Source organism: Zonotrichia albicollis, chromosome 2 (assembly GCF_047830755.1).
Source record: "Zonotrichia albicollis isolate bZonAlb1 chromosome 2, bZonAlb1.hap1, whole genome shotgun sequence".
In the NCBI taxonomy this organism is placed as follows: Eukaryota; Metazoa; Chordata; class Aves; order Passeriformes; family Passerellidae; genus Zonotrichia; species Zonotrichia albicollis.
Window position 1 is genome coordinate 38,177,892 of NC_133820.1, and position 27,276 is coordinate 38,205,167.

General features: G+C 47.2%; 1 protein-coding gene across 1 annotated transcript; it reads left to right on the forward strand.

Moving 5' to 3' along the window:
* Positions 1 to 841: 841 nt before the first annotated feature.
* On the forward strand, positions 842 to 26,650 carry ATP1A1 (ATPase Na+/K+ transporting subunit alpha 1). Its single transcript, XM_005486111.4, has 23 exons — positions 842 to 1,118; positions 8,613 to 8,717; positions 9,913 to 9,972; positions 10,968 to 11,171; positions 11,525 to 11,638; positions 12,147 to 12,281; positions 12,439 to 12,556; positions 12,988 to 13,256; positions 14,251 to 14,449; positions 15,836 to 15,945; positions 17,340 to 17,474; positions 17,997 to 18,189; positions 18,670 to 18,845; positions 19,375 to 19,511; positions 20,799 to 20,949; positions 21,490 to 21,658; positions 22,236 to 22,390; positions 22,733 to 22,856; positions 23,638 to 23,783; positions 23,910 to 24,040; positions 24,613 to 24,714; positions 25,777 to 25,868; positions 26,310 to 26,650. The coding sequence occupies exons 1-23, from the start codon at positions 1,107 to 1,109 to the stop codon at positions 26,336 to 26,338; spliced, it is 3,066 nt and encodes a 1,021-aa protein (XP_005486168.1). The 5' UTR covers positions 842 to 1,106; the 3' UTR covers positions 26,339 to 26,650.
* Positions 26,651 to 27,276: the final 626 nt, after the last annotated feature.

The window sequence follows — 27,276 nt, forward strand, 5'->3', positions numbered from 1 at the left end:
TTCTAGCCATGCTGAGCAGGGAAGTGCTCTATGTTCCTCTTTCCCAAGAAACTTCACAGCTATTTTTGGGACCCTCAGCAGGTGAAGCCTCCTGAAACACTTTCTCATTCCAAGTTTATACACGGTTCCAGGGCTTCTACTAAGCCATCAAGAATAAAAAAGAGCATCAGATAAAAATCTAGACAGAAGTAAAAGCAAAGTCGACAAACTTCTGCAAGAAAACCCCAAAACCAAAGTGAACAGACACAAAGTCCTAATTTCTGCATCTGTCACTCCCAGAATTTGAAAGGTAAGGGAAGGATGACCATAGCCAAACTTGGTCCCCTAGCCGGGCTTGCTGAGCAGCAGAGGACACAGAAAGCTGCCCCCAAACTCTTCACCGAGTCCTGAGCCACAGAAGAGGTTTGCGGGAAGAACATCTCCTGCGGGACAGGAGCGGAGCGCGCTGCGGCTCGGGCAGGCTGGCAGCCCGGCAGGGACCATGCCCAGCACGAGGAGCGGGGGTGGACGGGGAGCACCGGGGCTCCTGAGCCTCTCAGCGACCGGCGGCAACACCCGCAGGGCACCAGTGCCTGGGGTCTCCGGGCGGCCTCAGGGCCGAGCCCCCGCAGGGCCGGCGGGAAAGGCGCCCGAGGAGCCCCGGCCTGGCAGCGGTGCCGCGGAAGGGGCGCTCGGCCCGGCGAGCCTGAAGGTGAGCGCCCCGTCCCGAGATGCACCCGGGAGGGCGGAAGGGCCCGCGGGCCCTGTGCCTCGCCAGCCGCGGGCGCTGTCCCCTCCCCCAGCACCGCCCCGCTCACGCCCTTTCAGCGCACGGGGTGGTGCCACAACGGGCTGGGCGTGGCGGACGAGCGAGGCTCTTTATGCGGCGGGAACCCGGCGGCGGCCGGAGCTGCGCGCGGTTGCGGCGTCGGAGAGGAACGACCCGGGCGGGGGCAGAGGGGGGCGCGGCGAAGGCGAGGAGCCGAGGAGGAGGAGAAAGAAGAGGAAGGAGCGCGCCGGCCGGGCTGCTCCTATTGTTCCGCACCTGCGCCGGCCGGGACACGTGGCGCCGCTGAGCCCCGCTCTTCGCCCCCCGTCACTTGACCCGCACGCAGTCGCCTGGCACCATGGGCAAGGGGGTGAGCGGCGGGGCCGGGCCGGGGCGGGAAGTGGGAAGTTCGAGGAACCGGACGGTGGCCGGTGCCCCTTTCCCTTCGGCGAGGCTGCGCTTTGTGTGTGCCGGGCCGGGGCGGCCACGTCGGGCCGGGTGCGAGGGCGGCCGCGGCCGTTGGCGAGCGGCGCCGGTGCCGCCAGCCCCAGCAACGTGCGAGGGCCGCCGCCGCCGCCCGCGGGAAGGAAGAGCCGGCCGAGGGCGTGGCGGAGCCCGGGGCGAGGAGCCGGCGTCCCAAAGCCCCCGGCTCCTCCTGGAGGCCGTGTCTCCCCGACGAGGGGCCTCTCGTCCGCCCGCAGCCCCCGGGGCTGGTGTTATCTGGTGGCCTTGCGGAGCTGGGGAGGGAGCGCGGCTGCTCCCGGGGCTCCTGAGAGTACTTTAGACTTTCCTTGAGACACGAGGCCCGGCGTGGGGGGGGCGGGAGAAGGGGAGCCCTCAGCGTTGTTAGGGCTAATTTGCCTGTTGGTAGCAGTGAGGGTGTGATGGGAGATGGTGGCAGAAGAGAGGCGGACACGGCTGAGGTCTCCTGTTCTCTGGGGCGATAACTTGGCGCAGAAGGCTGTGCGGTTCCTGCAGCGGTTTCTGCCCCTGGATCAGCATTGTTTCTACTGGTATAGGGAAGAGAAGTCTTTAGTTCAGACTGTATCTTCTAACTAAAGAAAAGTGCATGTGAAGGCTGTTGGGGGATGTAGTGCTCCAGCACCCGTGTGTGGAGCAGAAACAGCTCTTGGCTTGGTCTGATTTCATTTTATGTCAGAAAACTGGAGACTAGTTTCTGGGGTTTGTTGCTTGGATGTTTGTTTTTTTCCAAAAACTTCGAATCCTTCCCGGTATGTCTTGCGTAGTTGGAGGTGTGTAGGTTCGTGTTTACTTTTGGTTTAGCCGCATTCCTGTAAAATTCCCTGATTTCTCTACTTCCTGAGGAGAGGCTGCCCGTGCAGGGCCATGGCAGCGGTGTTAGCCTGCTCCCTGCCAACAGGTGTTCTGTGCTTCCCGAGCGCTGTTCAAACATTGACTTGACTTTGTATTGTCCTCATCGGTGCAGTCCAGCAGCAGCAGTGTTGACATAACTGCGTGAGTAGTAGGGAGAGCTGCAAGACCGTGGCTGAATGGAGGGTTGCTTGGAAAACGGGCTGTGTGGGGTGGGCTTTTAGCACTTGATCTGTGCATGGGGTTTCTTTTCCTAAGAGAGTTCTTCTGTTGCTTGGCAGCTCAGCCTGTTGGATTTGAGTCCAGTAGGCAACAGGCTGTAGGGACAGTAAAATTCATCTAGGAGATAAAACACTGAGGAGAGATCTGACAGTGTTGCCAGTATTCTGAATCTTTTTTAAATGATCAGAGCAGCCTTTGAGTTGTGTGTATGCAAGACTGCAGCACAAAAGGCTTCAGGGGCTTCGCCTGCCTTGGTGGGACTAAGGAAAGGTACAAACGCCTTCCAGTGTAGAAAGCTGTCTCGCTACACTTCAGATTTCGGAGGTTGCTCGGATAATAAAGCAATTAGCTTGAAACTGAAGCGCCGCCGCAAGGGATAATTCAGCGGGGATAATACGGCTGCCTCATGCTTTCTGGTAGCAAGTCACAAGATTTGCTCCTTCAGCGCTGAGAAAGTGTGTGTGACTGGGGACCCCCTGGAAAACGGGCATGTGGGAGAGCGAGGCAGTGGAAAAGACGGAGTGTGGATGCAACACTGAGCAGCATGTGCCTGCCCTGAGTTAGGGTGCCCAAAAGGGAAACGTGTTCTATATGGGTGCACGATGGGATGGAAGAGGAGAAAAGAGATTAAGTGTGAGAAAACAAGCTTCTTCTCTCTGTGGCTGTGAGGAGAAGCTGAGTCTGTTTTACTTTAAATGGTAATGGGGCAAGGGGAGGGCCAGCTGCTGCTCCGCAGCCCAGAAAGCAGATTATCCAACGAGGGGGGGTGTGTGGAGCGGAGGAAAGCACTCTGGATTTCATTCCTGTTCAGAGCTGACTGGAAGCTGGTGGTAGACAGCAGCGTGTTTCACTCCATCTCACTCACTGCACAGGCATGGCGTGGAGTTGGTGGTGTGTGCTTGGGGTCATTTCTGGAGGTCAGCTTTGCCTTAAAGGCCGTGAGGAGGAGACTCGATCCTTAATTCAGATCGAGTCTTCTAACCAAAGGAAAGTGTGTGTGAAGCCTGTTGGGAACAGTAGTGAAGACTTTTTGAAGCTGGATGCTGTGATCAAGCACACTTGTGTGGAGCAGAAACAGCTCTTAGGTAGTTCAGATTTCCTTGAACCCCAGTTAAGGGCCTTTTCCCCCTGTCAGAAACTAGGAAGGTTTATTGCATAATGGAACCAACTGAGGGGAAATAATGCAAATCAAAGCAATCCTTATCTGGTGCAATTAAAGAAAATCTTATATATTACCTTCCCCTTCCCACATCTCATTCATTCCTTTATTACTATGGCTATTTTATGACAGTTCACTTTTTATTACTGTAGCTAGAGATAGTCCTTTTTCCAAAGAAAACCCTGGGCTTAGTCAGCGCACGTTTCTGGAAAAACGGGAACACGGACAGGGGCCTCTGCCAAGTGATGTGAGCTGTACAACCCGCTCCAGTCCTCACCTGCGGAGAACTGCAGCTCATCCTTCACCCAGGCCTGTCTAAGGGGCAGCCTTCACCAGCTTGTCTAGGGGAAACCTGCGTCCAGTCCCTCCTCTTGATGTGTTTTCAGCTACTAGAGATGTCTGGAGTTATGGTGACTGTTTATTACGGGCAAAGAAGTGAGGAAGGTGACTCTTTGTAGTTGGCACAGCACCAAAAAACCCAGGCTGGGCTACTCAGCTGTGCAGTGATGACATTTGGAAAACCCTCTCTGCTCTTGGGTCTTCACACAACTCCAGAGCAGTAGAGTTGTTTGTCCTCATACCCAGACAGGGCTTAAGGTGTGTGGGTGGTCCTTGTTTCATCCTGATTATTAAAAACCTGATTAGGTTTACATCTCTTCTCATGGGAGAGGAGCTTGTCCTTTCATAATTTGGGAAGCAGCAGACTGCGCAATTAGCAATTACTAGCTGTTGAGTAAAAACTGCCTTGTACCGTCCTGGATGCTGAGAGTCTGATCAATTGATGCAGTTTAAATTTTTGATTCGTGATAGGAGATTGAAGACAGCTCTTGGGAGGGAGTAAGAAGGATCCAAAGAAGCTGTTCCATTTCTTGCTAGGATTACATAGGGTCATGGAACAGAGTTTCCAGTCCAATAGGCAGAGTTAGTTTTATGACTCATCTGGTTAATATATTTACTGTCTCATAAGGCAGCAGGACAGTAACTTTTCTGTTTTCTCTGCACAATTGATTATAATGACATAAGCACTAAAACAGACCAGGCCTCCAGAGACTGCATAATTTGTTTTGGCTCTTACTTGACATTTCTTGTTGGATTAGGTGATCTTAGAACAGGGTACTTCTGAGCTTGTCTGCTGATTTGTACCCCTCCTGTTTCTTGGTCAATCATGGCTTGTATTGAGAACATCAACCTTGAATGGCTCAATTAGTCCAGAGCGGAAAATCATCAGCTGTAGCTGAAAGACAATAGGATTTTCTGGGGGATGTATAAAACTTCTTACACTGGTGTGTACAAATGTTGTGCTTAAGCCAGTGGAAAAAAAATAAATCTTGCATGGAAAAAAAAAGAAGCTGCATTGTTTTTTTTCGGAGGCAGTTTTGATGAGTCAGTTCTTGGGCTAAGTCAAGGAACAGGGGTGACATTTCTGATGAGACAGACCTTCCTTTGTGTTCAGGCCCTGTGATTAAATCGTGATAAGACGTGGATGTGGAGTACCACAGGCCTTCTTCTCTTTGTATAACAGGAAAAGAAGGGGAGAGCAGGGAAATCCTACAGCGCCGAGGTGGGCTGAAAACCTCTTCCCCTGGCAGCCCAGCCAGCACAAGCCTTTGTTGAACTGATTGGGCTCATCTTGCAGGAAGGGAGGCAATGGCCCCGGAGGCACAGAACAGGGGCAGGACTTGGACTCTGATGCGTGTGTCAAGTTCAGATTTGAATGATTGAGCAGGAAGTTCAGATTCTGCATTAAATGATCCTGTAACAAGAGCTGAAGCTGATTCTCCTGGCTTACCTACTTACCTTTTCAGTAAGGGTGGGATGTAGTAATAAAGCAACAGAGGGAAAGTACTGAAAGTATTGTGCTTTTTTTTTTTTTTTTTTTTTCCAAGCTGGGGAATTGCTGAGCTCCTCTGTAAGATAGACTCCACTAAGACCCAAATACTTGGGTGCTTAAAGCAACAAGTAACTCTGTCCACTCTTTGTTCTGACTGGAGCTGATCACTGGGATTTTTGGGTTTGTTTTTTTTTGGTTGCTGTTTTTTTTTTTTAAAGCAAATCATGCTTGAACAAGGGCAATGAGCCTTTTCATGTTTGCCCACTTGTAGATTGATTCGTCTGCAGCTGAAAAAGCCTAAGCACTCCTATATTCCTGGGTTATTCACTGCCCCCAATGAGAAACTGGGTTTCTCACAGTTTCAAAAAACCAGGAGGTTTTTAGATCACCTGCAAGCAGTTGCCAAGCTTTTCTTGGGGAGAAGGGGTGAAGCTGGAGGTGATGAGTGGTCAGACAAGGCTCTAGCTCCTTCACCTTCATTAGGAATCATTTCGCATCTCAAGCAGCAGTCAAGAGGCATGTGTTTTGTGCAGGGCCGTGTTTGGACTTGTCTGCCATAGCTCCAGCAGAAGTCAAAGTTGTTTCCTTCAGAGACTGAAGGAGATGTTTGATGGTGGCTTTTTGTGAATTGCCCTGTGGCAAATTCCTGTGATGCAGGAATGCGAGGACCTTGCTGGTTTAAGTACCGTGGCTTTCACTTTTTTAAAGAAGGGAAATGAGAGTTTAGGTGCAGGGAAGAGAATGTCAGGAATGCTGATAGTCTGGAGTTCTGTGTCCTTTTCCTGGATCAGTGGAGGCAAATAGCTTTGCTCTGCTGTACTTACTAAAAACTGTTTCCATTGCACAGCTCTGCCGTGACATGCAAAGCTTGCCTTTACTGAGCAGGGCAAGGGGAGACTTCTGTGCATGTGACTATGGCTATGTGTGTGACTGGCTGCAGAATGTTGCACACAGAGCTTTCTCAGCACAGTAAAAAAACCCCTTGTCTAGATGTGACTGACGGGTTCTTTCAGAAAAGTAATGGTCATCCTTTTTTTGGTGCAGTTTCACTTTTGGTTTTGGTTTGTACTTCTCTCAAAACAGATAATAATTTCCTGTGCTAGCTGCTCATCAGGACAGGTCTTGGATGCAAACAGTAGTTCCTGTGTCCAGGTCACTCAGGAATCCAGCTCTCAGGAGTCCAGTTCGTGGTTTGAGGTGTTCATGCAAAGAACAAGCGAGGCAGTGCCTTTGAAACCTTTTCTTAATCTCGTTAAAGATTTGACTCTGGGGCCACTAAGTGCTGTTTCATCTTAAAGTTATTCTCAGAGATCTTATTAGGTGAAAATCTCATCACATAAAACTTGGCAGAGTGTGGGGATGTAATTGGTCCCACATAGAAGGGAACAGAAGATTAAATTATGTTTATGTGCACTAAGTCATCATTTGTTTGTCCTTAGATGCTTGTTTACCCCATTATGACTAGATCTAAATCTTTGCATGATTTCATGTAGAATTCACCATAATAAAAGTGAATAAAAATCCTACTGAATAAACAGGCTTTAAGCAAATCATCTGCTCTGTGAAGTGTAAGCAGGACTAAGCACAGATTGAATCTGCAAAAGTGTACTGCTGCTTTGTATACCATTCTTGCTGCTCAAACTGCCATAAATTGAAAGCAGATTCCTGTTGTGTAAACTGGCCAGCTAGTTTGCCAAACTGAGAATGAAAGTGTTGGAACTTAGCCCCCAGAATAGACCAGCAGAGGTACCACCTCTTATTTATGTACAGTTGTTAGGCTGCTCCTCCTCACCAGAGGATGTGGAAGGCTGGGAGGGAGGAGGAGGAGGAGTTAATGTGCTGAAGGAAACATACGTTTGCTCTCAGGAATTGGTTTCTTCTGCTCTTCATCACTTTTCCGGCTTGAGCCAGGGCTCACGCATCAGGACTGCCTGAGCAGTGTATGGGTTACTTACCTCCTTGCTAGGCTTGCACAACATCTGAGTCTAGTCTGTGTATTGGGCATGATGCCAAGCAGACTTCTCTGTTCACTAGCTCGTTTTTATTTAATGTAGTGGCATGACTGTCGTAGAATCATGTAGGTTGGAAAAGACCATTAGAGTAATTGAGTCCAACCGCTAACCCAGCATTGCCAAGTCCACCACTACATCATCTCTCCAAGTGCCACATCTACACATCTTTTAAATACTGCTGGTGACTCAGCCAGTTTCATGGGTATCCTGTTCCAGGGCTTGACAGCCTTTTCTGTGAAGAAATTTTTCCTAATAGCCAATCTAAACCTCTCCTGGCACAACTGGAGGTAATTTGATCTTGGCCCGTTGTTTATTGGGAGAGTAAACCAGCACCCACCTGGCTACAGCCTCCTGTAGCCTGAAAGGGAGTTGCAGAGAGCAGTAAGGTCTCCCCCGAGCCTCCTTTTCTTCAGGCTCAACAACCTTAGCTCCTCATCAGACCTGTGCTCCAGACCCTCCCCCAGCTCTGTTGCCCTTCTCTGGGCACTCCCCAGCACCTCAATGTCCTCCTTGCAGTCAGGGGCCCAGAACTGGGCACAGCACTCAAGGTACAGCATCACCAGTGCCAGGCACAGGGGTACAGTCACTGCAGTGGTCCTGTTGGCCACGCTGTTGCTGACACAGGCCAGGATGCCATTGGCCTTCTTGGGCACATGTTGGCTCATGTGGAGCCACTGTTGACCCCCAGGTCCTTTTCCACTGGGCAGCTTTCCAGCTGCTCTTGTCCCCACCTGTAGCTCTGCCTGGGGTTGTTGCGATGCCAAGGCAAGACTCGGCACATTGCCTTATTTAACCTTGTGTTAAACCTTGTGTTGTCTCAGCCCATCAGTCCAGCCTGTCCAGATCCCTGTGCAGAGCCTTCCTGCCCTCCAGCAGGTCAACCCTCCTGCCCAACTTAATATTATCTGCAAACTGACTGAGGATGCACTCGATCTGCTTGTCTGGTTTACTGATAAAGATATTGAACAGGACTGGCCTCAGTACTGAGGCCTGGAGAACCCCACTGATGGCCAGATGCCAGCTGGATGTAACTCTGTTCACCACCACTTTCTTGTTTCAGCCCTCTAGCTGTTTTTTACCCAGCGCTTAGTGCACCTGTCCAAGCCACAGGCTTGTCCAAGCAGCCTGTTTCTCCAAGAGAATGCTGTAGGAAACAATGTCAAAGGCTTTACTGAAGTTTAGGTAGACAGCTTTAATAAACTGTAATAATTTTGTCTGCCTGGCAGTCTTGTGTGTGTATAGTTCATGTCTGCTGCTGTGGAATTTGACTGTAAGATGTTTCTAATAGTGCTGAATCTTCCCTTGCAGGCTGGAAGAGACAAGTATGAGCCCACTGCTACATCAGAGCATGGCGGAAAGAAGAAGGGGAAGAAGGAGAGGGACATGGATGAACTTAAAAAGGAAGTTGTGATGGTAAGAGTGCAGGGCACAGAAAGAGCAGCTCTAAGGATGTTTGCTATGCCCAAAGCCCTGTCCCTAATCTGGCTAAAAGAGAAACGAGCTGGTGTGCTGACAGTATGGTGTGACTGAAGGTGCTGATGTCCCTTCTCCTCCCCTCTGCCCCAAGTCAGATGGGCTGTAAGTGTTTCAGCATCAAGATGAGCACACAGTAGACCCTGGTCACATCACTTCTCAAAAGGCACTTGACACAGAACCTAGGTCTGTGCTTGCCTGCATTACCCATAGCACAGTATGGATGTATTTCCTCAGCTCTGCATAGCAGCATTACAGGCTTTATTGTGCTGTCATGTGAGTGGGACTGCTGTTTTCATTCCAGCTGAGGAGTTGAGGATGTACAGCTCCATTTACTGCTGGCCTCTGCTCAGACTGACCTCAGTGTTATTCCTTCTAATCATGTTTGAGGCTGTGGGGAGTGTCTCCCATCTCCATCTGTGAAAGCTGGATGATGCTGTATCTGTCTGTGAGCATCATCTGGCTTAGATCTGCTGTCATTAAAGGTGATGCAGATTCTGGTTCTGCTCCATGGGTTTGAGACTGCGCTTTAACGTTTTTGACCCCTCTGTTAGGAAGAGGGGATTCTAAATATTGCTCAAAGATTACATTCTGTGTTCAGTAGACATGTGCACTTAAAGCGTCTGCTCCTCAAGTGCAAGTTTTTAAGTGAGGCACTGCTCTGAACTAACTCAATCCAACTGAAAAATAACCAGGCTGTGAAAAGAAGCCTCTTTAGGGAAAGAAACACTTCCCCCAAAGTAGTGCTTAATATGGCACCACTACTTAAAAATGTGTGAAATTACAGGTTTAATCTTCAGTGCATTCCTACCTTCCCAACTCCTTTTTTTTCCCCGTTCCTTTCTCAGCCTCCCAAGAAACCCACTCACTGAGGTTTAACAGAATCTGCTGAGGGTGTAAGGACTGCACTGAAAGTCAGACTTTTTCAAATAAGTTTTCAAGTATCCAAATAGCCACAAGAATGCTAAAGATTAGACTGTGCTGAATTCCAGAAGGAGTTTGAGATTTCCCTTTACAGAAAGGATGAGCTAGAGTCCTGCTATCACACCATTACAGATAGGAAACCTGGGGTGGGAGGTGGAATTGCTGAGCTCTTTTCTCAGATTCTTTTCTCTTCCAACCATTTGTCTTTCAGGATGACCACAAGCTGAGCCTTGATGAACTTCATCGTAAATATGGAACAGACTTGAATCGGGTAGGTAAACATTGTATTCCTTCCTTCTTTGCGCTGATCTGAAAAGAAACAGCCACAGTTCAGAGCATTTCACAAAGGGAGATCTGGGTGGTCTGATTTTGGTGTGGTGTTTTTTTTCTTTCTGTGTTTAATCTCCCCTCCTCCAGTTAAGTTTCTCGGGCTTTGGGAGAACTGTTGAATTCACAAATACTTCTCTTTATCCTCCCACTGAACAACTTGACTGCAATACTTTAGTGACTTTGCTTCTAACAAAGTCACTGTTATCTGCCTCTGAGTCGTTCAAGGTCAAGTTGATTCTTGGTGTTATTTTTTTCCGGAGGAGCATGTAATGAGGACAAGTGTTTGTTATGTTGCAAATATAGTCTAGAGAGCTAGCACATGCCCAGAGGCTTAATGATGGCTAGTACCAGTTAAAATTCTGCCTTTCTGCACTAAGAGGTGTGCAAATGTCCTAGGCTACCTTAGAGTCCAGTGCAGAAGCACTGCAGTGGTTTTATACCTCTGCTATTGTTTGCTTTGCTTAATGCGTTTCTTGCGCATTATTGCATTTAGCATCAAGTCTGCTCTTTAAAACAGGACAGCGATTTGCATTTTTGTGTCCAAAATCTCGGCTTCTGAAAGCTGAACTTCCTGGAAAGTTGTTCCAGCATGTCATCACTTTTATGGCCTCCAGCTTTCACTTGTTCCATAATTTGATGAGGGTGGATGGCGCTGTGCTGTTCCAAAGTCTGTGGCTGTAACCTTCTTGTCCTGCCCTCCTTCTGTGTTCATAGGCCCATGGCCTGCAGGCTCCTCAAGTAGCATTCAGCATCCTCTAGCTCCTGTTCTGGCATTCAGCTCTCACATCCTGCACTTGTGTTGTGGAGCCCTGGCAGCTTTGGACGTCTGTGTTTTCTGTTAGCAGCTCCTTGTTGCTGTGGTAGAACTTAGCAAATTCAGACCTACCTTGTGCAGTTGGTCTTTGCACAATGCCTAAAAAGAAACCTCTCTTGTAGGGTTTGACTACTGCACGTGCAGAGGAGATCCTGGCTCGTGATGGCCCAAATGCCCTCACCCCCCCACCCACCACTCCTGAATGGGTCAAGTTCTGTAAGCAGCTCTTCGGAGGATTCTCGCTCCTGCTCTGGATTGGTGCTATTCTGTGTTTTCTGGCTTACGGCATACAGAGCTTGATGGAGGAGGAGCCCAACAACGACAACGTAAGTAAAAATGTCTGTTTACCTCCAAGGCAGGCTGAGCAGCCTTTTGGGCTCAAGGCAGATTAACTTCCTTTAAGCATTCAGTCCAGAAGCTTTTCCCATAAGCACGGGAAATTCAATGTGTGAGCTTAACGTGCTTTGGGGTGCTTCCACATAATTAAATGAACAGGCAACTTCCTTTGTGTTGTGTTAACAACACTAGCTTATGGACAGCCTTTGTGTTCAAAATGTTCAGAGACTGCAAGTACCTGCATGTTTGTGATGGGGCACTCAAATGCCAGGTAATCAATTTGGACAAACTGGAAGCCTTTCGGGCAGATTGTCCTCTGACTCACTTTCTCTGCTCTTTGCAGCTGTACCTGGGTATTGTGTTGGCAGCTGTGGTTATCATTACTGGCTGTTTCTCTTATTACCAAGAAGCAAAAAGTTCCAAGATCATGGAGTCCTTCAAGAACTTGGTGCCTCAGGTATGAAATAAATAATTTCCTTGTTGTCTGGCAAGCCATAGCTTGTTTAAAAGTATGAATTGTTTTAAACATCATCTCCAATTCCACGGGCCTGGCTGTTAATGTGGGTTACTAGCTCTTAATTTTGAGGGGTGTGTGAGACTGCTCCAAGTAGCTATGCTAATAGGCCAAGGTAGTTCCTGAAAACCTCTGGGTTCCACCAGCTTGTTAACTATCATAGGACACTTTCTCTGTAGTCTGGGGAGTTCTGTAACTGGTGTGATAAGCACTAAAGTTTGAATTCCTTCATGGACAGTCTGGATCATAACTACCACACTGTCATGTTGGTAACAAGGAGCTTTAATATCAAGAAAAAAAAAACAACTTATTTTTCTTAAATAACGTATATATCAGATATAAACACCTTAGTAGAAACCTTGTAGAAGCACAGCATAAAAGATTCTCAGATCTTTAGAGCCTTTTCCTAAGAATTGCTTTTGACACAGATTATTTCTTCACTGCCTTTCAGCAAGCCCTTGTAGTCAGAAATGGTGAGAAGATGAGCATAAATGCTGAAGGTGTTGTAGTTGGAGATCTAGTGGAGGTAAAAGGAGGAGACAGAATTCCAGCTGACCTTCGGATCATATCTGCACATGGTTGCAAGGTACAGTAGTGACAGGCTGTTGGGAAACTTCCTTCTGAAGGAGGATGAATTAGTCTTCTATGCTGTGAATTGGGGCTGGAGTGGAGGAGAAGGATGGGGAAAGTACTTAGTAGGCATCTGTCTGCTCATGTATGACAAAGTACTCTCTTTCATGTAGGTGGATAACTCCTCACTTACTGGTGAATCAGAGCCTCAAACCAGGTCTCCAGACTTCTCCCATGAGAACCCACTGGAGACCAGGAACATTGCCTTCTTTTCCACCAACTGTGTGGAAGGTATGTGTGTCTCCTACTGCCCTGAGGTATGAGCAATGATATTGAACTGTGTAGGTAAGCAGGGTGGAAGTGCCCATCAAAGTCCTTGCCCATTCCAACTGCACTACTCTAGAGTTGGTCAAGACTCCACGGCACTACTGGGTGTTTTGTTCTTGCTTCTTTCAGAGGAGCAGCTGTGTGGTGTGTCTTCCAGCCTGTTTTATTACAAGTAAAAAATGTTGAAGTGCAGATAACATAGCGTGAAACATGAGGTAGATCTGTATGAAGTACTGCAGCTGCAGGAAGCAGGAATGTCAGACATGTCTGGCAGGACTTCTGTTGCAGCTCTGAATATGGGGTCTTTTGCTGAAGCCCACCCAGGACATCTCTTCCACACCTACAGGATATTAAGCTGTGTTGTTTTTGTTTTCTCAACCCCATCCCTCCTCCAGGCACTGCCCGTGGCATTGTCATTAGCACTGGGGATCGCACTGTGATGGGCCGAATTGCCAGCTTGGCTTCTGGACTGGAAGGGGGGAAAACTCCAATTGCCATGGAGATCGAGCACTTTATCCATCTCATCACTGGAGTGGCTGTGTTCCTGGGTGTCTCCTTTTTCATCCTGTCCCTCATCCTTGAGTACACATGGCTGGAGGCCGTTATCTTCCTCATTGGGATCATTGTTGCCAATGTCCCTGAAGGGCTGCTTGCAACGGTTACGGTGAGTGAAGTTGGAAAAAAGATTGAATTTGGTCCTTAAGGAAGTGGAGTGCTTTATCTCAGTGTGCATTCAGAGAGGTGAACACTGAAGTAATGGAAGGGTGAGCGTGTAGGGTTGGGCTTTATAAATTCAGTGTATTTTAACTAATTTCATGAATCAACATCAAGTTCTGAAGCAATTTAAGGATGGGTCCCTAAGTTAGACCTGCACAAAGGCTTGGCACCATACAGCTGAAGTGAGCAAGACTAGGAGTTCTAAGTCCTGCCTTTTTCTGTGGCAGTATGGGGTTTTCCTGCTGCATCCATCAGAAACCCACATGCACATCAACCCTTCCAATCCTTAAGGGCTGGCAGAGGATCCAGCAGGCTTCACTCCAGCCCCAGCCTTTGGTCTGGAATCTGTCACAGGTTTCTCTAAGTTTGGTTTCCTTAAGAGAGGTCGTGAGAGTATCTAGGTGTTCTTAGGTGTATGGAGCGTGGTGGTAGAAGAAAATGCTTCCATGCTGCCTTAGGAAGCAGAGTAGCAACCAAGCCAGGAAATGAACGGTTGGGAACTGGAACCAGATAACAGCCTCTAGCAAGAAAGTTAGCTGGAGCTGCTCACTTTCTACCCCAGCAACTTGCAAGCCTTATCACCACAGCTAATTTGGGCCTGCTCATATGTGGCTTGCCTTCACCTATTTTGAGAACTCTTATCGTTAGGAGGTGGCAACTTTGACTGAAATGTTAGTCTGAGGCATGTTTCCTTCCTAATACACTGAAGAGTAGGAGGCTGAAGCCTGTTCTGGAGGTTTTGTAATGAGGAAAATGTCATTTAAACCTAGCACCTGAGCTGAAGTGTTGCTGTTTATTTTGCACTGTCAGGGGGAGCAAGGAGTTAGGCAATCACTGCAGGGCATGGGAGCTGGTTGTTATTCCATGTGCACATTGAGTTGGATAGCAGTGTTATTACTGCACTAGTGCATCTAGCCTGACATCTTCTTTGTTGTCCCCAGGTATGTCTGACACTAACAGCCAAGCGTATGGCTCGTAAGAACTGCTTGGTGAAGAACCTCGAGGCCGTGGAGACCCTGGGTTCCACGTCCACCATCTGTTCTGACAAAACAGGCACTCTGACACAGAATCGTATGACAGTTGCCCACATGTGGTTTGACAATCAGATCCATGAGGCTGACACTACAGAGAACCAGAGTGGTAAGACAGCCTCGCTGTGCTTGAGGCATTTCATTAAAAAATGGCTTTTTCTGGGCCTGCCTGGACACAGGTACTCCTAAGAACCTGTGTTTGTAGTTCTTCAGTCCAAGTGATGTTCACAATGCAGGGTTTTCTAATGTACAGTCTAGAATGAGCATAACAAAATTGAAATGACACATAGAAAGCTTTGGCACTGGACCATGATTCTGTTTAATCCTTAAACTCTGTTTAGCCTGCCTTTTGTGCAGAATTACTCCATTGGAATTTGAGCCTCTTGAATATTCAGCACCATATGTTTGTCCTGTACATAGAAATATTCACAAAGTACCTGATTATCTTTGCTAAAATATATCTTGATGACATTGCTCAATCTTAAGTCTGTTGAAAGTATGGACAGCAGAAGTGTTGGCCCTGATAATAATGACTTGAGGCTGGACATAGATGGCAAATTCCCATGTGGAACTAGATGGGTTGCCTTTGGACAGGGGTTTTCCCAGAACATCCAGGTTGTGTTTATGCAGTGCCAGCTATGAATGTAAGACTTTAGCAGGAAGTTTGTCCTAGTTGATAAGAATCTGAAATCTGTGCACTGTACAACTGAGTGAAATGCTTATCTCTCCAAACTGTTCAGTACAACCAAACTCAGGAGTTTCCTAGCTGTTGTCTACCTTGTGAAATGCTGTGTTTGCAACACATTATTAGCATAAATATTTTCCAGTGGTGCTGCTGCACCCTGCACTGAACCAGTCCAAAACGTTGTACTTGCCTGCACTGCTTAAAAAAGCCACAATATTTAACACTAATGCAAAGTAATGAGCTATAAATAGATCTTTTGGAAGCCCTAGGCCTGGCAATGGTTGGCTTGGCTGCAGTGGAAGTAAACCTAGAAGATTTCACTTCATGGAAAGTATGTTAGGTTATCGGTTAACTGTCTCTTCATCTCATTTAAAGCCAGCTTAATAGCCAGAATGAGAGAGTATCTTTATTTAAGCATTGTTCCTTTGGGAGCTATTTCATCCAGTTCCTGGGCTGATAGATAAAGTGAGACAAGCTGGAGGTAGAACCCAGCATCCTTTTCTCAAGCCCTCTGAATGAGTATTATCTGTCCAGAATTCCTTGGCTTTGTCAGTGTGTCCCTCTGTTGCGGCTGGATATGGCCATTACTGGAATCTTGAAAGCAGAGGTGTTCTCTTACACTGATGCTATCTTAAAATAATCAGTTCCTCGTCAAGTATCTGGGAAGGGAGGAGAAATGAAAGAGATGCAGTGATGCTCTGAGTGTTTCCTGATTGAGATAAAGGTTTCTTGGTCTTAAACCTGTGGGATTTTTCAGCTTATGTGACTTTCTTGAGGGGTGGCTTTTTGACACTCTTCCTCTGCTTCCAGGTGCTTCCTTTGACAAGAGCTCAGCCACTTGGACTGCTTTGTCCAGAATTGCAGGTCTCTGTAACCGTGCTGTGTTTCAGGCTGGCCAGGAAAATGTACCAATTCTCAAGGTGAGTTCCCAAAAAAAAGTGTTGGTCTTGTTCCTCACCACCATCCTCTCATAGTGGTGGTGAGGTTACATCCTGTGGGTCACATGAACCTGCCAAGTAGAGGTAGCTGCCACTCTTAACCTTTTCTGCAGTCTAGCACTCTTAGAGGTGGTGTGCTGTGGGCAGGGGAGATGGAATTGAACAGGCATTTTTCCCACAGCAGAATCCCTGCCATCCACTGCCATCTGCACTCAGTTTGGGAGGCCAGATATTTCACATAGGGCTAGAAAATAACAGAAAGCTTTCCTAGGCATTTCCCAGTATCTGGTTGTTCCAGGAATTGCTATCTCTGGCATTTGTACACTTCAAAGCTACAAACACCTGGTGCTGGGAGAAGTAAACATCAGAGCAGGGGGAGCAGTGCTTGTGGGAGACCGGCTAGAGACAGTCTGCTCTCACTGGCAAGTCTCCTTGAGCTTTCACTGGTTCAGTGCTGGTGCAAAAGCTGGCATAGCACCAGTTCACATTCCTCCTTCTGAACTGTGACCCAGCCAGGGCTGAAATTAACCATACAGTGCTTATAATCTGTCAAGTATTAGTCATGTTGCTTAGTAAACTTATTCCCAGGGGTGTTCTGATGCAGTGGTAGTAGAGATGATGGAACAAACTATTTTTCCCCAGCACTCCTCTGACTGTATCTTAAATCTACAAAATGTGACCTGAAGTAAAAAAGCTGCAGTTCTTCCTTTTTAAGGAAGGCTTGGGACAGGGAAGTTTTGGGAAGTCTTTAGATACCAAAAAGTAGTAAAGAAATGATAAAAAAAAAATAGCTCACAGATAAAGAGAGTCCAGAAGGGCAAGAAACACTTGGTTTCAATTGCAGCAAAGAAAGCTCCACCAGGACATTGAGCACATACAGATCTCCTGGGCTGGGAACCCCCATCTCTACCAGTGCTAACCTTTATGGGGAAGGGACAGATCAAATTTCTCCCAGTGCCTTGATAAGCTGATGTTATCTTGGAGTGGGAGGGCACGTGGAAGTTTCTGTGTGTATATAGTCAGTCTTCATCTCACATTAACTGTTCTTCATGGCAAGCAGCTTACAGTAGTTCTTCTCAAAATTTACCCTCCGGCCTCACTTGGACTGACTGTACCTGGTTATGTGACTTTCTCTAACCCTTTTAAAGGGCTTCTTGACTTTGTCACAAGAAGACTGCTGCTCTCTTAAGATGGGAGGCCTGGCTTTCTGAAATGCAGTACTTGTTGGTACTAGATAATAGAATTATTTATTCTTTGCTTTCATATAATCTTATGTAGAAGCTGGGACTGGACTGTGATGAATTTACTCTTAAAATCAGTTTTAAATATCCATTCTTCTGTGGTTGTATGTTTTGACAGTTGTCTTTTTTCCTCAGCGAGCTGTGGCAGGAGATGCCTCTGAGTCTGCACTTCTGAAATGCATTGAATTGTGCTGTGGTTCTGTCAAGCAGATGAGAGAAAGGTATCCCAAAGTGGTGGAAATACCATTTAACTCTACCAACAAGTACCAGGTAAGCAGGTGTGCTCTTGAAAGGAGAGCTGCTGTGTGAAGTACTTGTGTGAATTTGCACACAGTTTGCATCAAAACTTGTTCTGGCACCCAAATCTTGTCTAGCCATTACTTGCTTGAAGACTGTTCTATAAATCTAAGTTTACCATATTTACACATGTGGGAGCTGCACTGGCACTAAGGTGTTAGCTGCTAACAAAGGATCAGACATGCTCTCAACCTGTGAGCAGTAGTGCACAGAGCATGGAGTAACTCAAATCTGGGAATAGGAGTGAACTGCTGGGAAGTGACCTTCACAGGTGGCACTTGAATACAGGTCATTACAACACCTGCAGTTACACATTAATGCCAAAGAATGCTCAGATTCCTTAGTTTGTGAACCTCTTTAAAGTGTGGGTAAATGAAAACTAGAGCAGAGTATCACGAATGGCCCTGAGCTGCCATAGTTGCAGAACACTGATGTTGATTACTGTGTCCTTCACAGTACATGTTTATAGAACAGATTCATTTCTTCCACCCATAGCTGTCCATCCACAAAAACGCTAATCCATCAGAATCCCGTTACTTGCTGGTGATGAAGGGAGCTCCAGAGAGGATCTTGGATCGTTGCAGCACTATTCTTATCCATGGCAAAGAGCAACCACTGGATGAGGAAATGAAAGATGCTTTTCAGAATGCCTACCTTGAGTTGGGAGGCCTCGGGGAGAGAGTGTTAGGTAAGGAAAAACAGCCTGATTACCTTGGAAAAGATTTGTCCTTCATGTTCCTGTGCAGTCCTCACAGATTAAGAGAAGGGTTACTCTGTTCCTGCAGTGTAACCATAGAATTAAGGTCACTTCAGCAGTCCATGTAGGGACAGTCTTGCCTTTAATCTAAAAGGCAGCCTGCAGGGTCTGCTCTGCGGAGTCAGCAGCAAAGTCACGTAGATCAAAATGCAGCAAAGCATTTGGGACCTTCCATGGGACCACACAGTGTTGGGTTTATTCCACTGCACAGGAGCCAGGCTGTGGCTGGGCACCTAGCCACAGCTGGTAGCTATCAGGATAGGAGCGTGACTCCCGTCTCAACAGCCCTGGCTAAACCTCTGCCTAAGCTGCCCTGTTACTCTTGCACAGCTGTTTGCAGAAGCAGTAAGTGTTCACTCTCTGCCTCCTGATGTGTAGGAACAGAGTAAATGTGGGTTTGGTGTGTTACAGGATTCTGCCACTTGGCTCTGCCTGATGATCAGTTCCCTGAAGGCTTCCAGTTTGATACGGACGACCTGAACTTCCCTGTAGAGAAACTCTGCTTTGTAGGACTGATGTCTATGATTGACCCACCTCGTGCTGCTGTGCCGGATGCTGTTGGCAAATGCAGAAGTGCTGGGATCAAGGTAATTTATTCCTGGGTTGAAAATCACCTCACTTCATACCTGGGGAAATAAAGGGCTTCCTTGACCTCTTGTATTACTGTAATGCGAGTGGATGAAGGAATTGATCAGGATTTAACTACTGCTACTTCAGGCTTAATTTCCAAGTTAAATACAAATGGTTGTGTGTTCATGAACTGAAAAATGAGTGAAACTCTAAACTGCTAGGGCCCTGGCAGATGCTGAGAGCATGGTGTCCCAAAGCACATGATTTGGCTTAGAGTGCCACAGTACTGACTAAAATGAGAAGGGAGCATAGGCTGGAGACAGAACTGGCTCCATTAGCTCAACATGGACAATTTCTCATCTTCCATCCACCTCAATCCCTTGCATAGTGGTCACAGGTACTGCTGTACCTCAGACTTGCTCTGTACTAGGGCTTGCAAGTAGAACAAAAGATGTGTGGCCTTTCCAGTGCAAGGGACCCTGCCTTTTGGGCAGTGCTGCTCTGCAGGGCAGGCAAGGCTTCCATGGCAGTGTGTTTGCATTTCAGGTTATCATGGTTACTGGAGACCACCCAATCACAGCCAAAGCCATTGCCAAGGGTGTTGGCATCATCTCCGAGGGCAATGAAACAGTAGAAGATATTGCTGCTCGACTCAACATTCCTGTCAGCCAGGTCAACCCTAGGTAATGTCTGCTGGGAAAGGCCAGACCTGTTCAAAGAATTCTGCATTTGCCTCTCTCCTTGCCTCGGATAATCCCTCGCCATCTCCCCTCTGGACACAAAAAGATTGGCATTTGCTTAGCTCAGCATATTGTGGCTCTGCATTGTGTATCATGAGTTATGTGAAGAATGCACAAAAGATTGCATTAAATGTGCGTGTCTTGTGTGTGGAAAGTACTTAAGAGTAGGACTGTAGGAGAGCAAAGGGAGCAGGATTTATGTCAGGTAGAGGAGTTGACACTAGTGTGTAGCTACAAGCAGAATAAGTGTAAGAAGGGAACTCCTCTTAAGGGTTAATGCTTGCCTTCATAGCCTAGCTGGGACTGATGCATCCTCAGAAAATGTGCTTTGGCATAAGCAGGCTGTTTGCAGAATGGCTGGGCTGTCTGCATTGCTTAGCTTGACCCAGCCTGTGTTTGGGCTGGAGGACAGCCATGTAGCTTATGAGCTGTGAATAGAGACACCCTGTGAAATGAAATTGCTTGGGTTTTTTTTTTTTGGTTGGTTCATTTTCTTTTTAGATTTTGAGGGTAACTTCACAACCCAGCAGTGCAGGCTGGGGTTGGCTGGGCTCTGTGACTGAACTGAGCGGGTCAGCAGCTGGCTCTAAGGGTGGGGAAGGAATTTCCCTGTCTAAACTGGGTGATGTCAAGAGCTGTGTGGACAGTCTCCTAGACCTATAAGGGATGGTATGCTGAGCTGGAGAGAGATGGTATTTTGCTGCAGCATGTAGGGTACCAAATCAGTCTAAATATAACATTGCATGCTTTTGTGGCCAAAGGGTGTAAATTAGTTGGAACTTGCATGGTGTGAACACTCTGTGAAGTACCATGTGTCACCAGTCACATGGTCATCAGTCTATTGCAAAAAAGATTGCCTGCTGAAGACAGCAGCATCTCTTGAAACCTTGGAAGCTACCTGAGCCAGGAGTTCTTTTTTCAGAGAGGCTGAGATTTGTGGGAACAACTAGTCTTTGCTTTGATGCCTTTTAGAAAGCTATGGAAAGAATTAATTTGCTCATGAGGGTTTTTGTCTGTTGCTCAATTCTGGTTTTTTGTCTTTTTCTTGGTGTTCCCTATCTGCCTCTCAAAATTTTGAGCATCAAACCTCTGTGCAGAGGCTGCCTGAATTAGTGTTTAGTCATAGCGGAAGTTGGTCTTTCCCCAAAGCACTGATGAGCCTTATTTTTATGGGGCAAGGTCAGCTAATGAGAAGCTTACTGCAAAGTAAAACATACCTTATGTTTTCAGGGATGCCAAAGCTTGCGTGGTTCATGGCTCAGATTTGAAGGACATGACTAGCGAGCAACTGGATGACATCCTGCTTCACCACACAGAAATTGTCTTTGCCAGGACATCTCCTCAGCAGAAGCTTATCATTGTGGAAGGCTGCCAGCGACAGGTAAAGAGAGGGAGAGTAAGGATGTCATAGCAGAGAAGTGCCCAGACATTTATATGTAAACTACCAGGCTGTTCTACTGTTGAAGTGCTAGGGCTAAGTCTCCTCAGTGCCCTCATGTAAAGAGCCAGATTAAATCTGTCTGTCAGCAGCCTTCAGCTGCTGATGTCAGGCTGCTCTACAATACATAAATACAAGGGTCTGACAGGAAAACATCTTCAGTTTGTACTGAGGCTTTCTTCTGATACTAAGATGTTCATTTGTAAACTTAATTCCTAAATTCTCTGGATGTGCTTGGGAGAGGAGGATCCAACATGCTCATGTGTTGTCCAGTATCTCCTTTCGAGAGAGCAGCGTGGTTCCCTTGATGACCCTGATCAGAACAGGGAAAGGGTGAGGGGAGGGCAAGGAGGAACTGAGGTCTCTTTACAGCAAGGTGAAACAGTTTTTTGTGCTTCATCTGTAAGGTAGGAGAACACTTTTCTGCCAAAAACGTGTCTTACATGATGATTTCAGTCTTGCTGTTCCTCTCTTTGTGACTAGGGTGCCATTGTGGCCGTCACAGGTGATGGTGTGAATGATTCCCCAGCCCTGAAGAAGGCTGACATTGGTGTTGCTATGGGTATTGCTGGCTCAGATGTCTCCAAGCAGGCAGCTGACATGATTCTCCTGGATGACAACTTTGCCTCCATTGTCACTGGGGTTGAAGAAGGTGAGTCTGTAACTTGTGTGCAGTGCTGGTAAAGTAACATGCTTCAGCATCCCCTCTGAAATGGAGGCACCTGGGGGGGTCTTTGAGCTTGCCTCCATGACAAGAGTTTTCAAGGAGAGCAGCACTTTTCCTCTTCCCTTCCTCTTTCTTTCCATGGGTGTTCTGCTTGACCCTTTGGGGATGGGTAAGAGTAGGAAGCAGCTGAGTAACAAAAGCTACTTTGTGCTGTTGCCTAACACGTGACCTTACAGTCATCTCTGCCAGCTGAGTGTGACGTTTTCCTCCCGGATGGAGAAGGAGCTCTCAACAGGAGCAGAACAGGGGGTGCCTCCAGGGGCTCTTGATGATGTCCAGAAACCAAGGCTGTATGCAGTGAGCTCTGGGTGCTGTGACCAAAGTGTTGCTGTCCACAGGTGTTGCTGTGCGTGGAGCAGTCTCACCCTTACATATGAGAGAACCCTTTCATTTGCTGCACCAGCATTTTGCCATTTGGTGTTAGCACTGAGGCTGCCTGTGAGCTGCTTGGCTGCCTTGTGCTGACAAGTGAGAGTTACCCTGCTCTCTCTTCCTTGCCCAGGTCGTCTGATCTTTGATAACCTGAAGAAGTCTATTGCCTACACCTTGACCAGTAACATTCCTGAAATCACGCCGTTCCTGATCTTCATCATTGCAAACATACCCCTTCCTCTCGGAACAGTCACCATCCTCTGCATTGACTTGGGCACTGACATGGTGAATGTGGTTTTTTTGTCTCAAGAAAAAATGTGCATGTTCTTAGGTACCCTAAAGAAAGGACAGGTGGAAAGAAAATGCTTAAATAATTTCCTCTAGTGTTCTGATTTAAAGTAAGGGACCATCTGATACTCCTTTTATTCACATTCATCTCATGGCTCTTGAGTCTGAGGATCTTTCAGCTCCTTGTAAGGACAAACTGGGGAAAGGGAAGGGGGTGAGGTCCTTTTGGAATATCCCTTTTGTTGGGGAGTGCTGTTTCTGGCACTGAGTACATGGGACAGGGAAGACTCAATACAGTGGAGAGTTGAAACTCTTCTAAGAGCAGTCTGCCACCCTCAGGTCCCTGCTATCTCCCTGGCATACGAGCAAGCAGAGAGTGACATCATGAAGAGGCAGCCCAGAAATCCCAAAACAGACAAGCTGGTGAATGAACGGCTGATCAGCATGGCCTATGGGCAGATTGGTAAGCTGCTCTGTTTTCTCTGGCACCAGTTTGAACTTGGTGGTAGCAGGGGTTGTACACAATCTTGAGTCAGTGACTGCTCTGCTTATTTTGGTAGGGTTGAGGTTTGGGGTGTGTAAACCAGAACCTCAGGCTGTGAAGAACTTGCAATGATTCTTCCCCCATGGCTTATAGCGGTGGCTTGTGCAGCTTGATCCATTGAATCGCTTTCACAGTAATTTTGTTTAATTGCACAGTGCTGTAAAGGAACTGGCTGGCAACCAGCTCTCCTCTGGTTCAGACTTGTTCAGCAAGAACATAGATCCCATTGTTAGTTTAATTAGAAGTAAAGGATTCTCTCCAGCGTATCCCTAAACACACAGCATTAGGAGCTTTGATTAAAGGCAGCTACAGAGATGTGCCCAGTTCACAGGATGGGAGCTCAGGCTTAATTGCAGCAGACCTTGGGAACCTTCTTGACTGTATTTTGCAAGGGTTGGGGGTGGGCAAGGCATAATAAGAATACAAAGGGAGTTTTATCTTGTGTCCTTGAGTGTGGTGCCATCACAGCAAAGGGCCAGAACAGAAGTAACTCTGTACAAAGTTGGAGGCAGAAGCTGCTCAGCAAAAGGATTGCAGCTGAGTTTGATGTTAGTGTGAACTATTTCTACAGCTGCTGCTTGGAACATTGAGCACTGCAAGGAGTAATTTTTAAGGTGGTTAGGGTTGCCTAGGTTGTTCTGTTGTAATTGTTCTGCACAGTAGCCTCATCAGGCTTTATCATCCTTTCTTACCTGTTTAGGTATGATCCAGGCCCTTGGAGGTTTCTTCACCTATTTTGTAATCATGGCAGAGAATGGGTTCTGGCCTTCTGGCTTGCTAGGGCTCAGAGTTCAGTGGGATGACAGGTGGATTAACGATGTGGAAGACAGCTATGGGCAGCAATGGGTGAGTTTTGAGGCACAGCCTAGAGGCTGCCAGCCAAAATATTGACACCTGCTGAACTTGGTGTGAGCACCAGAGAGCCAAGGCAGCGTGTCTGAACAAATGTTCTCTGCTTTGTCTTCTTCCTAGACCTATGAACAGAGGAAAATAGTGGAGTTCACTTGCCACACAGCCTTCTTTGTCAGCATCGTGGTCGTGCAGTGGGCAGACTTGATCATTTGCAAGACCCGGAGAAACTCTGTCTTCCAGCAGGGGATGAAGTAAGTCAGCCTGTCCATGGAGAAGATTTGGAATTGAACTCTGTGTGTTCTCCAGCACACAGCACTCTAGTTCTTCATCCCAGCTGTGTCTGGGTGTTTTGGCAGAGGTCTTGACCAGACTGCCTTGGTAGTGGGTAAAAGATGGGTGCTCTCTTGTGGTACTTTCAGTTGTCAGGCTGAGACACTGAGACAAAGAAATGGTGGCTTCTGTTGGCATTGTCTGTGGAAGCTAGCCCACCTCACTAGCCCACAGACACTCCAGCACACAGCCTTGATCTCCTCATCTTGTACATCAAGAGATCTCATGGCATAAACTCCAGCTGCCTCCTGAATTTGTGATGAAAGTAATTGCTGGTTGATTTGATAATGAGCTGTCTCTGAAAAGACTTAAAATACCGTCATGGTAACTCTGCAGTTGGCTTGGATGGATGGCCTGGTGGTCCCCACCTGATGACCTTCTGGGCTGGACTGGAATGTCTGTTTCCATTCACTCCCATGTGGCAGCTAGGTTGTTTTTTAGGAGGTCATCTCCGAAAGTACTTTGTTCTTGACCTCTTTCCTGTCTCTTCTAGGAACAAGATCTTAATATTTGGTCTCTTTGAGGAGACTGCTCTGGCTGCCTTCCTGTCCTACTGCCCTGGGATGGATGTTGCTCTAAGGATGTATCCTCTGAAGTAAGTTGCATCATGCTTTTTGTGTAACAGATTGTACCACAGAACAATAGTGCTCATGTGGGGAGATGGATAAAAGTAGTTGTGAACCAGTGGAGCATCAAACCTAGTCTTAAAGAGTTCAGGTTAGAGGGTGTCAGTGATCCTTTGCTGTCCTGTGGCACACTGGGGTTTTTTTCACTGTGTGTGGAATGTTTACGAGGAGCCTCCTGTTCAGTGCCTCACTAAAAATCAGCGATACAACTTCAGTACCAGTGTGCTCTAGTGCAGCTGCCTGTTGCACTTATTTCCTGGAGTATTTTTATGGGAAGGGTACTGCACCTCCCAAGAAAGCCAGTGGCATTTTGTGATTCATAGGCCAGATGACTCCTGGGTACTGAAAAACTGCTGATGACGTGTTGTGCTTTTTTCCTACATCCCTTGGGAAGAAGTAGGAAGTAGTAAAGCCTTAGAAAAGCTGCTGCGTAGATGCAGATGACCAGTTGATGCACTCTAACTTTCCTAATGGTTGGGAAGGTGCCAATATTTCAAGTGTTGCTCAACAGCATTGCAACACTTCATGGCAGAGTTTAGTCTTAAGCCAGAGGACTGTTCAAAGTTTAAGTGTCATGAAATCTTCATGGAAAAAAAATAAATCCTGGTACATCTTGCATTCCAAGAGTTGGGTGCTGAAGTGTGAGCGTTTCCTAACAAGAAAGCTGGCCTCTGCCCAGTGCCTGCAGCAGCTGGATGTTAGTATGTGTAAATCGTGAGGGGAAACAGTACAGTTCCAGCCAGCAAGGCTCTGGGCACAAAGGTTGTGTACTTAGGGGAAATATTACTTGATTGGTAGGTGGGGAGGTGCTGGTACAGAGATGAGCAAAGGTGCCATGACACACCTTGTGTTGGAATTATTATCCAAAAGTGAATTAATCTATTGCAGCAGAAAACCTGGTAGTAATTCTTGGCTTGGAGGATTCTTGACTGAAGTGGCAAGCTGGGTCATGCCAGCCTTCTTGCACTTGAGTGTGCCAGGCCAAGAGCATCTCCACAGCCCGTGTTCTCACTGTCTCCTCTCCCAAACAGGCCGACCTGGTGGTTCTGTGCTTTCCCATACTCCCTCCTCATCTTCGTGTATGATGAAGTCAGAAAGCTCATTATCAGGCGCAACCCTGGCGGTAAGAATCTGCTGCTCATCTCTGTGTTTCCTTCCCCACCTCTTCATGCTGCTGAGTTCTCCAGAAACCCCAGCAAAGCTTGGGCACCCCTAAGCACTATTTGGGGCTGTATTTTGCTGTGTTTTCCCCTTTGTCAATATTAATTGTGCATTTAGTTCAAATTAAGGCCTTCTTGCTGTCCCTACATTCTTTCCCATTATATAAAAGTACAGATGCACTGAAGTAGATAAAGACTGATTAATGCTTGGATAGCTCTAGAAAGCTGGAGAAGTTCCTGAAAGCTGGAGAATATCAATTTGGCAAGATTTCCCCATTGTGGCAGGTCACTTATTAGCTCAGGTGCTACAGTGCAAGTTTTCAAGAACCTAAAAGGAGCTCTCATGAGCCTCATACTTGGTTTGCCTTGAGACTAACTCTGCTTTCTCCCTCCTTTTCCTTCAGGCTGGGTGGAAAGAGAGACCTACTACTAAAAAGTACCTGTAAAACATTCCACGCACAGCCCATGCCACCTCTCCACCATCTCCCCTGTGTGCATACTTCATCTTTGCAAGAGCAGTACTGTCTGAGCAGGAGTGAGCTGAAAACTAAAGGAAACATGAAGAAACATGGACTGGAGGAGAAAGCAAGGGGGAGGTTGGGGTGGGGGGGAAGTGTCCGACCATCAGTCCAGGGGGATGAGAGTTTGAGTAGTTTTATGTGCCTTTATGTTTTTGTAAAAGGAAACTGAAGATTTTATATGTGAATTTTTACAAATAAAGATGGATTATAAGAGGATGCCCCCACATGGTCTTAGGTGGATGTTTTTCTCGAGGCAAAAACTGGTTCAGGGCAGCCTCTCCACCCTGGCTTAGGGTGTGGTGGTGAGTGCAAGGGTTAGTCCCTGGCTTCCTGTTTTTGTAATAGGGAAGCAGAGCTGCTTGACCCACAGACAACAGCATGTGTAAAAGCCCCGGTGCACCTTACCCATGCTCAGTGCTTAATGTGACAAACTGCTGCCAGCACTTGGATCTCACAGCTCAGGAAGCTTCCTTGGCTGTGCATCTTGGCTTCTTTGAGCAAATGGAGCATTGAGTGGAGAAGAGCTGGCCTGCCCTAAGGGTCTCTTTGCTGGGTTCTGACTGAGAGCAGGCTTCCACTGACTGGCACTTGGATCCAAGCAGCCTTGTTCTCAAAATCAACACCGATTTTCTTGCTTGCTTAGCCAAGCAAGGGATAGTGTTTCCTAGTGACCTCTGTGCATGGCACATGCCCTGTCCTCATACTGGCTCGTGCCTCCTGTGGAATGAGGGCAGGGGCTGATCATGGATTCTGTATCCTCCACTTTTGAGGAAGGTGTTGCTGTTGTCTGGGGTCTGAGCTGCCTCGGTGAGCTGAAGTGAGTCATGCTGCTTCCCTCTGAGTATCTAAC